The sequence below is a fragment of the Macrobrachium nipponense genome, chromosome 7 (assembly GCF_015104395.2).
Source record: "Macrobrachium nipponense isolate FS-2020 chromosome 7, ASM1510439v2, whole genome shotgun sequence".
Lineage (NCBI taxonomy): Eukaryota > Metazoa > Arthropoda > Malacostraca > Decapoda > Palaemonidae > Macrobrachium > Macrobrachium nipponense.
The window spans coordinates 40,513,513-40,529,242 of NC_061109.1; the positions used below are offsets into that span (position 1 = coordinate 40,513,513).

Genomic DNA, 15,730 nt, shown 5'->3' on the forward strand with positions numbered 1-15,730 from the left:
ATATATACGTATATATATACACACACACACACACACACACACACACACACACACACACACATATATATATATATATATATATATATATATATATATATATATATATATATATATAATATTATAATCACATAAGTACCAACATAAAAAGTTAGCTTCACGTTGCAGAATGAGGTTCAACGACAGAGGATCCTTTATATCAAGTTCTAGACCTTGCCTTATACATCACAATCCTTGACACAGCCAGGGAACCTTTTTGAACCCAGGCGAATTTAAAAGCCTGACATTGACTGCTTGAATAGTAAAAGCACCATTCCACATGCAAGTCAGAAGCGGAATTTCCATGAAATGACATTCATAGAGTAACGGCGTGATATTCCCCTCATACATAATTATAGGGTATTCGCATTGGGCAACAGCTGGGAAATCTTTACGGTTAGTTGCATAAGTTACTCGGGATTTCTCGTGTCACACAAATGTTAAAAGTTTATTTTCCCATCGATTTTAATCTCCCTCAAACATCACTCTTGCATTTGAAGTATTCAAATCTAAAACAAACTAAATTTCGTCCAAATGAAGCGAAGATATGTATAAATCACACACACACACACACAACATATGTATATATATATATATATATATATATATATATATATATATATATATATATATATATATATATATATGCATATATCAAGTTAACATATACAAAACAGTTAGCACTGTTACCAACCTTTCCTTAGCAGTCAACCTTCCCGCCATCTTAAACGCAAAACCCTTTTTGACCCAAGAACTCGCTTCAACTTAATCCCCCATCGACGCTGTAAAAGAAGCATTCAATATGCACCCCAAAACGATGGACTTCTCCGCGCAAAATTTTGATGGTCTGGGATGTCTCTGAGCCTACTACGTTAGATGCCGAGCTGAGCAGAACAGCACAGCAGCATTTAAGTGCAAGACCTCAAGGATGATGACGAAACGTCTACACATTGCCGGCAAGGTCACCCGGGAGAAGAAGAAAGCTGCAATTGTCAGAGCTTTCTCATAACGCCGTCCGTCTTGCAGAGAAGACGAAGACTTGAGTGACATACGAGAAAACAAGAAGAAGAAAAGAATCTTCCACATAACACCGTCTTGCACACAACATGAAATGTAGAATAAAATACGAGTAGCAAAGAAGGACGAGTAATGATAAATAAGCATGAAGGGTAAACGACACTAATAATAATGCAACTGTTTTGATGAAAGACGAGCGATGATACATAATGAAAGTTAAATGACAACAATGTTATTGTACCGTTTTGAACATTAGAACGGTAAACACCAAGTGGCAAACAAGTAAATGATTATAATGTATATACGTGTATATATAATATATATATATATATATATTATGTTGTATGCATGTATAATATAAATAATGTATATATAATGTAAATGATGTATAATGTAGTGATGTATAATGTACATGTATAATGCAAATAATGTATATATATATAAAATGTAAATGATGTATAATATACTATATGTATAATGCAAATAATGTACCTATATAATGATGATAAAGATGTAAAATATAATGTATAAGTAAAATAACTGATGTAAGTTGTAAATTATGTATATATAATGTAAATAATGTATATATAATGTTAATGATGTACAATATAATGTATATATAAAATAAATTATGCATAATGTAAATAACGTAATTATAATGTAAATGATGTATGATGAACGTCTTCAAAGTGAAAATCAACTATCCACAAAACGAATGCCTAGGCCTACGTTAAAAAAACATCAACTGTTACCAAAAAAATTAACTTAGGCTAAATAAGCAAGAACATCAGTCAGCACAACATATTAGGTAAAAAATTAACATAATCAAGCAAAAGATTATCAGTTTGAACAGCTAAAGACAACCTCCATCATCAAGAGTCTATGCTAAAGCTTCTAAGCAGATATGTAGGAATCTTCTAAGCAAGTCTGTAGGAATCTTCTATGCAAATCTGTAGGAATCTTCTAAGCAAGTCTGTAGGAATCTTCTATGAAAAATCTGTAGGAATCTTCTAAGCAAGTCTGTAGGAATCTTCTATACAAAATCTGTAGGAATCTTCTAGGCAAGTCTGTAGGAATCTTCTATGCAAATCTGTAGGAATCTTCTAAGCAAGTCTGTAGAATTTTCTATGCAAATCTGTAGGACTCTTCTAAGCAAGTCTGTAGGACTCTTCTATGAAATATCTCTAGTAATCTTCTAATCAAATCTATAGGAATCTTCTATGCAAATCTGTAGGAATCTTCTAAGCAAATCTGTAGGAATCTTCTATGCAAATCTGTAGAAATCTTCTGAGCAAATCTGTAGGAATCTTCTAAGCAAATCTGTAGGAATCTTCTAAGCAAATCTGTAGGAATCTTCTAATCAAGTCTGTGGGAATCTTCTAAGCAAATCTGTAGGAATATTCTTGCAAATCTATAGAAATCTTCTCTAGCAAGCTGTAGGATCTTCTGAAAAAATGAGGATTCTTCTAAGCAAATCTGTAGGATTCTTCTATGTACATCTAGTAGGACTCTTTTAAGCAAGTCTGTAGAAATCTTCAATGGAAATCTGTAGGAATCTTCTATGAAAATCTGTAGGAATCTTCTATGCAAATCTGTAGGAATCTTATATGCAAATCTATAGGAATCTTCTAAGCAAGTCTGTAGGAATCTTCTATGAAAATCTGTAGGAATCTGCTAAGCAAATCTGTAGGACTCTTCTATGAAATATCTGTAGGAATCTTCTAAGCAAATCTGTAGGAATCTTCTATGCAAATCTGTAGGAATCTCCTATGCAAATCTGTAGGAATCTTCTGAGCAAGTCTGTAGGGATCTTCTATGCAAATCTGTAGGAATCTTCTATGCAAATCGGTAGGAATCTTCTATGAAAATCTGTAGGAATCTGCTAAGCAGATCTGTAGGGAATCTTCTATGAAATATCTGTAGGAATCTTCTAAGCAAGTCAGTAGGAATCTTCTAAGCAAATCTGTAGGAATCTTCTATGCAAATCTGTAGGAATCTTCTAAGCAAATCTGTAGGAATCTTCTATGAAAAATCTGTAGGATTCTTCTAAGCAAATCTGTAGGATTCTTCTATGCAAATCTGTAGGACTCTTTTAAGCAAGTCTGTAGAAATCTTCTATGAAAAATCTAGGAATCTTCTAAGTCTGTAGGACTCTTCTAAGCAAGACTGTAGAAATCTTCTATGAAAAATCTGTAGGAATCTTCTTGGCAAACCTGTAGGACTCTTCTATTTAAATCTGTAGGAATCTTCTAAGCAAGTCTGTGGTACTCTTCTAAGCAAGACTGTAGGAATCTTCTATGATCTATAGGAATCTTCTAGGCAAACCTGTAGGACTCTTCTATTTAAATCTGTAGGAATTTTCTATGCAAATCTGTAGGAATCCTCTAACCAAGTCTGTAGGAATCTTCTAAGCAAATCTGTAGGAATCTTCTAAGCAAGTCTGTAGGAATCTTCTAAGCAAATCTAGGAATCTTCTAAGCAAGTCTGTAGGAATCACACGCGGCAGCAGTTACTCCCATGACCGCCAGAATGACCTCTGGCCACCGGTTATATCTAATCTTATCTCAGGGCATTCACAACAATAACATAAAACAGATAGGCACTTTAAAACAACAGAATTCGAACGGGGTTATTTGTGAACGCCAGCATACATATACATAGATATATACAAGCATTAAGATACAAATGCCGTTTAATATCCAATTCGCTCTACCTCTGAAATAATATATATATTAATGTATATATATATATATATATATATATATATATATATATATATATATATATATATATGATATGCCGAAGGGGAATTATGCTGATAAGGAGTTTACCGTCTAACGGGCTCGAACCGCCTAACACGAGAAGTCACGGCTTGTCTTAATGCTTGTATATAAATCGATGAATTCCGTCGATGATTTTAGCGAGAACGTTGAAGGAATGTACGGCGTTATAATTTCGTTCAATTTCTTAGCCACTTTATACATGGGGGATGTCATTTGGGATATAATGGGCCGTAATGGGTTTCCCTGTTTGTGGATCTTGACTGTGCCGTAGCAGTATCCGGGTGCAAAGTCTCCGATGATTTTGGAAAGTTTACTGTTCTCTGTTCTTTGTTCGCTTTTTCTGTTAGTCTCATCATCTTCTTTTTGAGGTCATTTGTCGGGTCTTTTTAAAGTGGCTGAACTTATTCGTATCACTTAGTATATTATCCATTTTGGTGTCGTATTCATCTCTGTTCATTATGACGTACACTGCGGTTTTATCTCCTTTGCGAAAATTAAATTAAACGCCGTACATTCCTTCAACGTTCTCGCTAAAATCCTCGACGGAATTCATCGATCTACTGCAAGACACCACACCCGACGAAGACATAGCATCTCTGGACGTCGAAAGTTTATTTACTAAACGTACCAGTGGATGAAACCATACAAATCATCATGAACAAGATATACCGGTCTGAAAAACACCATTACCGATACCCGAAAAGATCTTAAAAGAGATGCTAGAAGCATGTACAAAGGAAGCCCCATTCCTCTCACATAGGCGAAATATATCGGCAAAAGGACGGCGTAGCAATGGGTTCCCCCCTTGGGTTTCTTTTTGCAAACGCATACATGGCACACAACAGAAAAGGTCAAAAGGTCACTTTTTGAAAGAAACCCTAAAAAACGCCCAAAACCCAAATAATTATGGGAGATTATATTGATGATATCTTTATCACAACAAAAGGCGAAAATGACATAGATGAATTAGTGAATAAACTCCGAGCAAATTCTACATTTGAATTTTACGGTAGAAAAAAGTTAATGAGAAAAATTGCTCCCTTCTTGGACGTACTTGTGAGACAGAGAAAAACAACAAATACAATACCACCGTATACACTAAAATGTCATGGCTGGGAGATGCTTAATGCTAGAGGAGAATGCCCTGATGCATATAAACGGTCTGTGGTAAATGCATACATAAAACGTGCCTTAACACACTGTTCGACGTGGAAAGCGACGAACGAAGAAATTAACAGAGTTCAACAGCTGCTCACAAATAACGGCTACCCAGATGACATGATCCAGCAAGTTGTCAAAAAGAGATTAGAGGCTTTCCAAAAACCCGACCCCGAGGGACAACACACAAGACAAAGACAAAGAAATAGTGATATACCATCAGATATCATACAACAAACACCACGAAGACGAAAGGAAAGCCTTCCTTGGTAATACTGCGAAGAGGAAACCACCCCCCTAGCACCATATAACAAAATAACAGCAAGAATTTACTGACAAACCAAATCTTACGGCCTCACTGATAATGAAAAATAGTACCGGGCTCCATCGACGGAGAAAGAGGTTTGAATCTGATATAGTTTACAAGTTTGTCTGTGCTGACGAGCAATGTCAGTCCCTAGCCCCCCAAAAATGCTATATCGGACACACAACAACTACACTCAAACGTCGCATGCAGGCCCACAGAAACCAAGGTGCTATTCACCAGCACTTTGTGGATACCCACAATAAAAAAACCATCCTTGCAAGACTTCTCACAAACACCAAAATAATCCACAAGGAAGGCAACTACAATCGTTTATTGATATCAGAAGCCGTCAGCATCGCCACGCAACGCCCAAACCTTTAACATCCAACGCGAGGCAGACCGATCTTTGCCCTCGTGTAGGAGGGCAGCCCTTCAGCCGCGTGGAACAAGACCACTACCACACGCGGATAGGAGCGCACACTGACATTTTGTTAATTAAACATATATGTAATTAATATATTTATTTAGTAAAATTTTGTTATAATAACTTACTTTCAACTTTTGATATAATTTCTGTTAACATATTTATTTATTTGTCTTATTTTATGGTTCACTATAGTCTTTTGTAAATATTTAAAACTAGGTATCTGGCAATTGTACTACCTTTCCGTCCTCATGACGTCACAAAACGCATGTAGGCTTATATTTGTCTACTTACGGGCTGCTCTGTGAGCAAGAGCCCGTGCTGCACAAGGCCAGCTTAATCTTAAAACAACAACATATTTGTATTTACGGGCTGCTCTGTGAGCAAGAGCCCGTGCTGGCACAAGGCCAGCTTAATTTTAAACAACAACATATTTGTATTTACGGGCTGCTCTGTGAGCAAGAGCCCGTTGCTGGCACAAGGCCAGCTTAATCTTAAACAACAAACAACATATTTGTATCAGTACGCTTGATAACGTCAATACGTATAGGTTGACGAAACAGCTGTCGCGTTTTGTAAAAATACTGGAGTAAATGGAAGAACAACCCCATTATGTGTCCATTAGTAACCTGAACAATGAAGTGAAGAAAATAATTAGAAAATATGAATCAATTTCAAAAAAGCTGGTAAACAGTGAAAAAGCCATTCTATTCAATGAATGTTGTATCCGTGAAAAATTGTTGCCCTAGAAGTAATATATATATATATATATATATATATATATATATATATATATATCATATATATATATATATATATATATATATAATATACATGCCTTAAAACTTTACGAAATCTTTCATTACGATTTCAGTCAAGTGATGGCTGACTGATCGGCATTAAGCTATGATAACCCGTTGTCGCGTCAAATAGGCTAGCCAAGGAAAAACGCGCAATACTTGTAAAAGATTATTCACTACACTGCAAAATAACATTTGAAAGTGGGGATATTTATAAAGGCAAGACGTTATGACACCGACTTGAACAAACTGAACCATCGTTCAGTCAAGGTAGAAGAACAAGTAAGAAGAACTGAAGGTCACTGAATACCATTTTTTCATCTGGTCTGATAGGTTCAGCTAACTTTTTCAATATGAAGCGTCTTCACTCCCCATTAGAACTGATCAAATTAGGTCGCATTTCGGTCATTTGCAGGGGATTAATTGAGTATATAGTACGAATTTGTAACTGGCTATCATAATAAGCATTGAAGAAAACAGCCGGGAAAATGGTCTTGCAGGTCCCAAATAATAAAGTACAATTAATAGATTCTATCGACAGTGTTTCAGTTAAAACAGACTAAAATAGAATGCTGAAGATTCTATCGACAGTTTTTCAGTGAAAATAGACTAAAATAGAATGTAGAATTCAGGTCAAAGGCCAAGCGCTGGGACCTACGAGACGATTCAGCGTTGAAAAGGAAATTTGCAGTAAAAGGTTTGAAAGGTGTAACGAGAGGAAAACATCGCTGTTGCACTAAGAAACCATTGGTAGGGGAGGGAGGAAAGTAAGATGGACGAATGGACGGAGGAGGATATGAACGGAGGTACAGTAAAAGGAATGAGAGAGGTTGCAGCTAGGGACAGAAGGGACGCTGCAAAGAACCTTATGTAATGCTTACAGCGCACCGCATGAGGTGCACTGACGACAATACCCCCTGTAGAAGTGTTTTAGTGAGGGACCCATAGCAGCGGCAAAAAAAAAATCCAGAGAATTTCTTCAGTATTCCTTAGAACGAAACTTCAGGACGTCAGCGAATATTTTCGAAAGCCGACCACTGGATTTTTGTTGCAACTGCGCTTCAACCTCAGGTAACCAACCACTGAATTATATAAACGAGCATAATACCAGGGATATCAATTATGGAATTATACAGCTGCCCTTGAAATTTAGGGATCCGACTGCTGAATTATGCTCTTGCACTTAATATTCTAGACATGTCACCAAACTACGCACATCCTCTTAAATGATGGAAACTAAACCTCAAATTGCGCTACAGTCCTTCAAATCTTAGACATCAATCACTGAACTATGCAAATCCAATTCTGTGGTTTTCCAAGACGTCCCACGTCAGGTCAAAAGATGATTCATCTGACTGAACCCCAAAGGGAAGGACTCATACGGAATGGAATATAGAATTTTGGCCCAAAGCCAAGCGTTGGGACCTATGAGGTCATTGAGCGCTGAAAGAGATATCGATAATAAAAAGGTGATACAGGTGTAACAAAAGGAAAACCTCACAGTTGCACTAAGAAACCATTGGTAGGGGAGGGAGGAAAGTAAGATGGACGAATGGACGGAGGAGGATAAGAACGGAGGTACAGTAAAAGGAATGAGAGGGGTTGCAGCTAGGGACAGAAGGAAGGGATGCTGCAAAGAACCTTAAGTCATGCCTACATTGTACCTCATGAGGTGCACTGACGGCGCTAACCCCCAACGGAGAGGACTGATATGAATACACTAAAACACGATTACGAGAACATTCATAATCTCACTCTCTCTATCCATGAAGTACTGTTGTAAAAATAGATCCGTGGCCTTGATGTGCAGTAATCTTTTCTTCGCCGATGAGATTTAAACGTGCCACGGTGCTCAGATATGGTTTTGACCTTACATCGGTACGTTGAATATTGAGCCACATTAAAGGCTGAATTTTAGTATACAAGTATATAGACTTATTGTTAATTTATATCCCAGTGAAAACTGTAGTAACATAACAGGGGGAAAATAAAGTTAAATGCTTAAAAAAAATAGCTTCAATACAAACAAGTCGGAAGTAGCACTTGGATCAATAATGAAAGAAAATGTTTTAATATAACTTCATCAAAAACAAAAATGTAGAAAATAAAATGGGCAAGAAAATTCCCAATACATCATAAGAAACATTTATAAAATGATACGTTGACTTCTGTACGCAGCTGTAGGAGTCTTCCAGGGACTGTAGGAGTCTTTCAGAAGAGTTACTGTCATGTGAGACCTTCTCACATTTCCTTTCACAGGCTTGTGCCAATTCCAAGAAGACCTTCTTACCCTTTAAACGAAGTTTGTCGTTCCAAATAGACTTTCCTACCCTTTCAACGAAGTTTGTTAAAGTATTTTCCAGAACTGCACAAACAATTTGAAATAAGATTGCCGTCGAGCTGCACAAGAAGCATATTAAAATGAGCACACAAAAAAATGTGGGGCGTCACTCGAAAACTGTAAAATCTGCATATGAGTTAGCTGCCCAAGAAATCCAACAGGAATCATTAATGAGAAACAGAAAAGATAATGTGGGGTAGTACCTACAGAGGCCACCAAGAAACCACTAAAACCAGATAATGGAACAAAAAACGTCCAAGAAGCTTGAAAACAATATGGAGAACATTCATTGGTACAAAGCTTGGCTGGTAGACCCAAGAATACAAAGCAGAAAAGCCTGAAGGAAGGTATGGCTGTCAGCTAGAGAGAAAGGCAGATTTCAAAATCTTCATTAAGGGCGACAACCATAAGCTCGACCTTGTTATTCGAGATCTGGACCGTCCTAATCTCTCTCTCTCTCTCTCTATAGTTAGGCCTAACGTTTATCGATACGGCGTCCGCTATGACTCATAAGATTCTTCCATCGCTGATTCAGAGAAGAGTAAAAGTGAAAAATAGCTGTTGATAATGTGATATAAAAGATAAACTGATTTTTTTCAGAGTGCCGAGATAAAATTAAAAACAAAATAATCTCGATATCTCTGCTTATCGTTATCATCACGAACACTTTTACCTTGAGCTACATCAACTGTTTACCACTGTTATATTTCACAGTTTTCACCCTAAATATCATTAACGTCACCATCATAGCTATCGTAATTAACCATTGCCTAGTGAATGTGAATAGTTTAATTAGTTTACTAAGAAAAATACCAAATAAGAAATCTAGTACTATGAGAAGTCTTAAAGTATGCTAGAAGATTACTTATAAAGTTCATAAAGCCTTACAAAACTTTGCGCGACAGAAACAGACTGATAAAATTAGTACAAATTATATTATTTGACCCAACATAGAACTAATTTCAAGTCACGCACTCCTCTCATGCAAAGGATCGATTTTTTGCTTAAATCTTGTGCCAACACCAAAACTAATTAAGTCTAACGCATTGCAGTACAGTCTTCGGGAAAGCTACTCACATGAATTATACGTACAATTCAATGTACAGTAGCTGAACATTTTGCAACCATAACAGGGATTCAGCGAAAGTGGTCTACAAATGAAACATCTACAACATGACTCATCATCAATAAGACAAAATATAAAGATAAGTGTAAAAAAGGAGAAGCAATATATTTTAGATAATTATACACAAATCTAGATAAAAAAAAAAAAATGTCAACGCCTCTGCCTTCTCACAAGGATCCTGTCACTATTAAGGTTTTCACAAATTATGGGCGTCTCTTTAGAGCATGAGTCCGAGTTAGCATACGGCTAGCATGGATGTCAGGTGCAAATTGTAAATCCCATCTCGGTAAACAACAAAATTCCATAGGCGGGACGAACCAGCAAAAAGTTGTCACGGCAACTTTGATAGGACTAGGCTCAAACCTGCCAGCAACTTCAAGGAGCTTCTACAAATGTGCCACCTCCTGAAGCGTAGAAGCGAATTTCATACTAGTACCATGTTCTAATTATAATGCAGTCTAACCAGTCAAGCGAGTCACAGTTCTAGACTGGCAGAGAAGTGGCTTGATAAATTCGTTCTCAAATAATGGGTGAAGGAAGGTTGAAGCAAGACAAAGTCAAAGAAATTTCAAACAACGTGACCAAAGGAAAACTTGTATATACTGTGTGCTGAAGGGACATTCTCAAAGGAAACTGTTTTTAGCGCTCTCTCTACATAAAGCTGAAGCATATCTTTTCCATTATCATCTATAATAATAATCTAGAGCTGTCTACATGTATGTTTTTCCCTTTTCTCCTCTTACTTCTCAGTGAACACCATATTTTTTGAAAGCTTGAATTTCAAATCAGTGTCCCTTTGTGGACTTGTTCCATACGAATAGGTTTAATCTTCTGAATATAAAATAATAATAATGTCTTTTCAATGAAGAAATAATTTTTCCCAATGATATCACTACGAAAAAAAATTGTATCTGCCAAAATACAGTTGGTAGTCTCGCAAGCTGAAAAAGAACAAGTTGTAAAATTTACTTCAGTTTACGGTGAAAAAGAAGAAAAAAAAAAACCAACAAGGTGAGGTAGTACAAAGATTGTGCGCCATCAAGAGACCTTGATCGAGAGCACTATAATTGGTAACTAAAGACGCTCCAGATCCTAACAATCTATAAATTCACTTTTCGATTCAAAGTCACGTCGAAAGGTTAAAAAAAGTACATTACTGATGTTACGCATATCAGTGCTTTCCGATGAGGAAAACTAAGACTCATCGTCCCCTGTCACGGCTGCATAAGATGCAATCGCCTAAAATTCACTTAATCATTCTAATTTCCACTCTACTTCATATAACTATCAACCCAACATGATCAGCAAATAACAAATGACCATCGTTCATGCCAGTCATAATGATTTCAAGCTAGTCATAATGATTTTCCTTCGATGCGCAACTATACGGTACTCCCATATCTCCGCAACTCACTGTGGACGTTGTAACCTTGAGCTCTTAAATAACAAGAGTGGCAGGACAATGCTATCATGGGGGACGCCCTACTCACTGGAGCTGCATATTATCGTCCGTTTTTATCCATTTTGGATGTCTGACTAGACTTACAATGTTGCTTGTTTATGTTGTTTGCCATACTATGTTTTCTTCGGCGATCGATGAATAATTACACGTGTTTTATCAAAACTACCAGAGAAAAAATGGTAACTAATGCTAATGAGAGAGAGAGAGAGAGAGAGAGAGAGAGAGAGAGAGAGAGAGAGAGAGAGAGAGAGAGAGAGGGTGGCTGAACTGGTTAAGTATACTAGATGCTATGGTGGAGCCTTTGCAAGACCGGTTCCAGCTGGGATATTTAAAGCCACCGATTCGACTATGACGACATATTGGGCATTTTATCCTCAATCAAACTATTTTCGCGGTGCTGTAACTAAAAGCGCTTTATAAACATGCTTAATTATTCAATAACAGCAAACGGTTCCCATTTCTATTTACGCTTGACTACCATTTGACGAGGCCTTCTAATCAGTGTTAAAACAATACTAAATAACATACAACTAAAACCTATACCAGCATTTGACCTCAATAATGTCTTTATTACCCACTCACAACAGGATGGAGATGGTGAAATAGTGAGGCTTTTTTTAAAGAAATTGTTTATATACGTCAAAACATCAGTTAGTCGATCACTTTAAGTGTTACTCCTTTTCCCAATTTCTTCTTATATAATGTTTAAGGGACATTTGAACCCCAGCTTATTTTATTACAGCAGCAGCTACCCGTCCATGGTTAAGTGACCTCGAATTAAATTTGGTCAAATGGAAAGAGCTACAAAGGAGCCAGACCTGGGGAGAGAAGTATTTGATAAGGGGACTCTGCAGACAATGCATCAGGGAAGATCAAGTTATTCGCTCTCTCTCTCTCTCTCTGTTATTTCAAATATGAGTCTCCTTCACGTGAAATAATCCTTCGCAGGTCAAAGGCGTTTTCGATTTGTTGGAATGAAATGGAATGGAACATATCTTTTAAGCCAAAGGCCAAGCGCTGGGACCCATGAGGTCATTCAGCGCCGAAACTGAAATTGAGAGTAGAAAGGTTTGAAAGGTGAAACGACAGGAGGACAATCTCGCAGTTGCAATGTGAAACAAATGTTAAGAGAGGTTGGATAGCAAGATGGAAAAAAGAGAATATGAATGGAGGTACAGTAAAAGAAATGGCATGAGTTGCTGCTGGGGGCCGAAGGGGCGCTGCAATGAACATTAAGGAATGCCTACAGTGCACCTCGTGAAATAGAACCGTTTTGGGTTACGCGAATAAATTACTACACAAAAATAATCGTACACGCGTGGCAACCACTTTAAAACCTTTCTGTGAATCGCGTAAGCTCGGCTTCACGAACTTTAAATAAATAGATATATTTAAAAATGTGGATAAGGCAAGGACTAAAAAATTACGAGAGAGAGAGAGAGAGAGAGAGAGAGAGAGAGAGAGAGAGAGAGAGAGAGAATGTTACACAAGGAACTGTCCGTGACTGCGCAATGGGCTGGGCCCGCAAGTATTAATCCGGTGTTCAAGTCCAGATTATATATATATATATATATATATATATAGATTATATATATATATATATGATATATATATATATATATATATATATATATATATATATAATACTTTGATCCCGAGGGGCTGGTACTAGATACGACGTCACAAGTAGCTGGCGCCGTGTTCAGTACTACAATTTTTTTTTTAAGCACCTCGGTCCTCGGAGTACGTGGATACCCTCTTTGGAATACGATGAACTCATCATGTCGTATCTGATATGCTGTAATAGCAAGCAAGAAGTGATACAAGAAAAAGTATGAGAGTCATTGTTCTCGACTTTTCTCTATAATGTCAAAAAACTAAATTCTATAAAGTGAAGCGGTACAGTGACCGTCTAAAAGCGACATATGCGGTATATGATTCAAATTCATATGACGCCAGGCTCTGGCTATCAAGTAAATATGTCCCACGAGATAAATAGCTGATCTTCCAATGCGTCTGAGATATAAAGGCTTACTAATCAAATCCTGAGTGGCTAAGAGGCGCCCAGTTTTTTTTTTTCTTCTTCTTCTTCTTTCTTTTCTTTTAGACGGTCCACATTCTCTGATACAATCGCTCAATGATTTAGATATTCCGTGAAAAGGCAAAGAAATATCGGATCTTTCCTGGATAGCGACCCACAACAAAGTTCGGAGGGTCGGTTATCTTGGCCTAATATTTCTTGGGGGTCATTATCTTTAGGATATTTACAGTGTTTTGGTTATATTTTTACGATAATCCCCAACGGGCTTGTGTATCACACACGCCTCAAAGGTAGAAACACACTGCACTGTCTAAAGATCCGGCATATCTACCATAACTTAATTAAACTTGAAAGATTCCATTCATTACTCAAAAAAAAAAAAAAAAAAAAAAAGGAGAAACTACTTCACTGATTTCGTTCGTGGAATTATGAGCTTTCGTAATTTGAAAAAAGAGCATCTCAAGATTACACAATAACATTACTTGAAAGTGTGCTAGCATAAGTTATTGTGCCCTACGAGATCCACTACATATCCTAAATCAGAAATCAGTCATATGCAATTCATACGGTAATAACTCACTGACGGCATTTCTCCTCGGGCTTACTCTACTTGTCAATACAGCAAAATACACATCGATTGTATATAGCTAAACAACGGCGAACACCTTTTAGAATCGTCCTAAAACCAATTATTTAAGTGTGCAATAAAATCACGCATGACACCAAACTACGGTGATTCGTCATGGGCTGGTCAAGACGTATTTCCCACAATGAAACGTCCTTATATATAAATGTTACTATCAGTTATAAACTTTACCTCAATATCGGGAGCATCTCTGCTCAGACATCCAGTAGGTCCCGGGGCCATGGTGACGAGAGACGAAGTAACTATGGAAACACTGTCCACGAGCTACTTATAAACCAGAGTAGGTGATGCACGGTCTTTGCTCACTGACGCCTCAACACGAACTGATTGAACAAGCCTGTATACTCTACTAAGCCCGAGTCTACTGACTGTATTCTCTCTTGGGCTCTTGGCTGTCTTGCGTCACGGCTACGAGCCTACGAGGCTGGCTGAATACTGATATTAGTTAGTGGTGCGGGACAGTAGTCAACGAGTCTTGCATTATGCTGAAAGCGCCTCTTAGTGTATCTCGCATTGGTAGCCAATTGGCTGACCTTCGTGCGATGCGATGCGGATTACGTTATGCGTTTATGTAAGTTTGTGAGGGTAATGACCATTCGTCTGGGTTGTTGCTACTTCACGATCTTTAGCCATCCTCATTTTTTTTAACAAATATACTCGTAACTGTTGTTTGTTCTCGTAGCATTTTAATGATACTAGCACTGTCTTGGATTAAGAAACAAATTATGCTCGCTGCAACTAATTTCTAAGGCTGGAGACGGCACGAAACAGCTGTCGCTCAACTCGTTGTGTAAGTTCTACCCAATCGCCGCTGATTTTGTAAGGTAGGTCATTGTATCAGAGAACCACATTCCCCCTTTTCCTTGATTATTTCAAGAGGAACATTGCAGAACAGTAGATGCTATCGATTAGAAATGTTTGGTGTAAGAGTGGATTGTACACAAGTAACTAAGAATAGAACGCGCGCGCAAACACACGCAACCATATAAATATTATTATATATAATATATACTTGTGTGCGCGGGAGAGAGTGACTGTGTTCATACAGGAATATTGTTAGATAACCTACCTGTCGACGGAAGCTATTCACATATATAAATACTGAAGAAATATATGAAAATCTGTTTGAACAGAGCAACGACAACGACTTCGCACATAAAACAAAAACACGACATCGTGCTTCTTGATATGGTTAAATGATCCCCGTTGTCATCCTCAAGGTCATAATCTGAATCAGACAATGAGGACAAAAACATAATATATGTCAATAATTATCTGTTTATATACACACACACACACACACACACACATATATATATATATATATTATATATATATATATATATAATATCTATATATATTAATATAATATTATATAATATATATATATATATATATGATATATATATATATATATATATATGTGTGTGTGTGTGTGTGTGTGTGAGTCTTGTAGCATAGTCAGTGACTACCAGTCTTGTCTACCAAACGAGAGGTTCTATTCCAGGGCGCAGTACGACAGGCGGATGGGAATGCTCCATAATAAACTCCATTAAATAGCTCAGTCTGCTACTGTTGCCCGAAGCAGT

At 37.2% G+C, this 15,730-nt stretch overlaps 1 protein-coding gene across 1 annotated transcript in view; it reads right to left on the minus strand.

The window, feature by feature from the left end:
• Positions 1 to 14,572, minus strand: part of LOC135217295 (dihydropyrimidine dehydrogenase [NADP(+)]-like) — a 55,250-nt gene extending 40,678 nt beyond the window's left edge. Inside the window, exon 1 of the mRNA XM_064253048.1 lies at positions 14,313 to 14,572. Coding sequence (XP_064109118.1) covers positions 14,313 to 14,363 — 51 coding nt within the window. The 5' untranslated portion in view covers positions 14,364 to 14,572. The remainder of the gene's footprint in view (positions 1 to 14,312) is intronic.
• Positions 14,573 to 15,730: the final 1,158 nt, after the last annotated feature.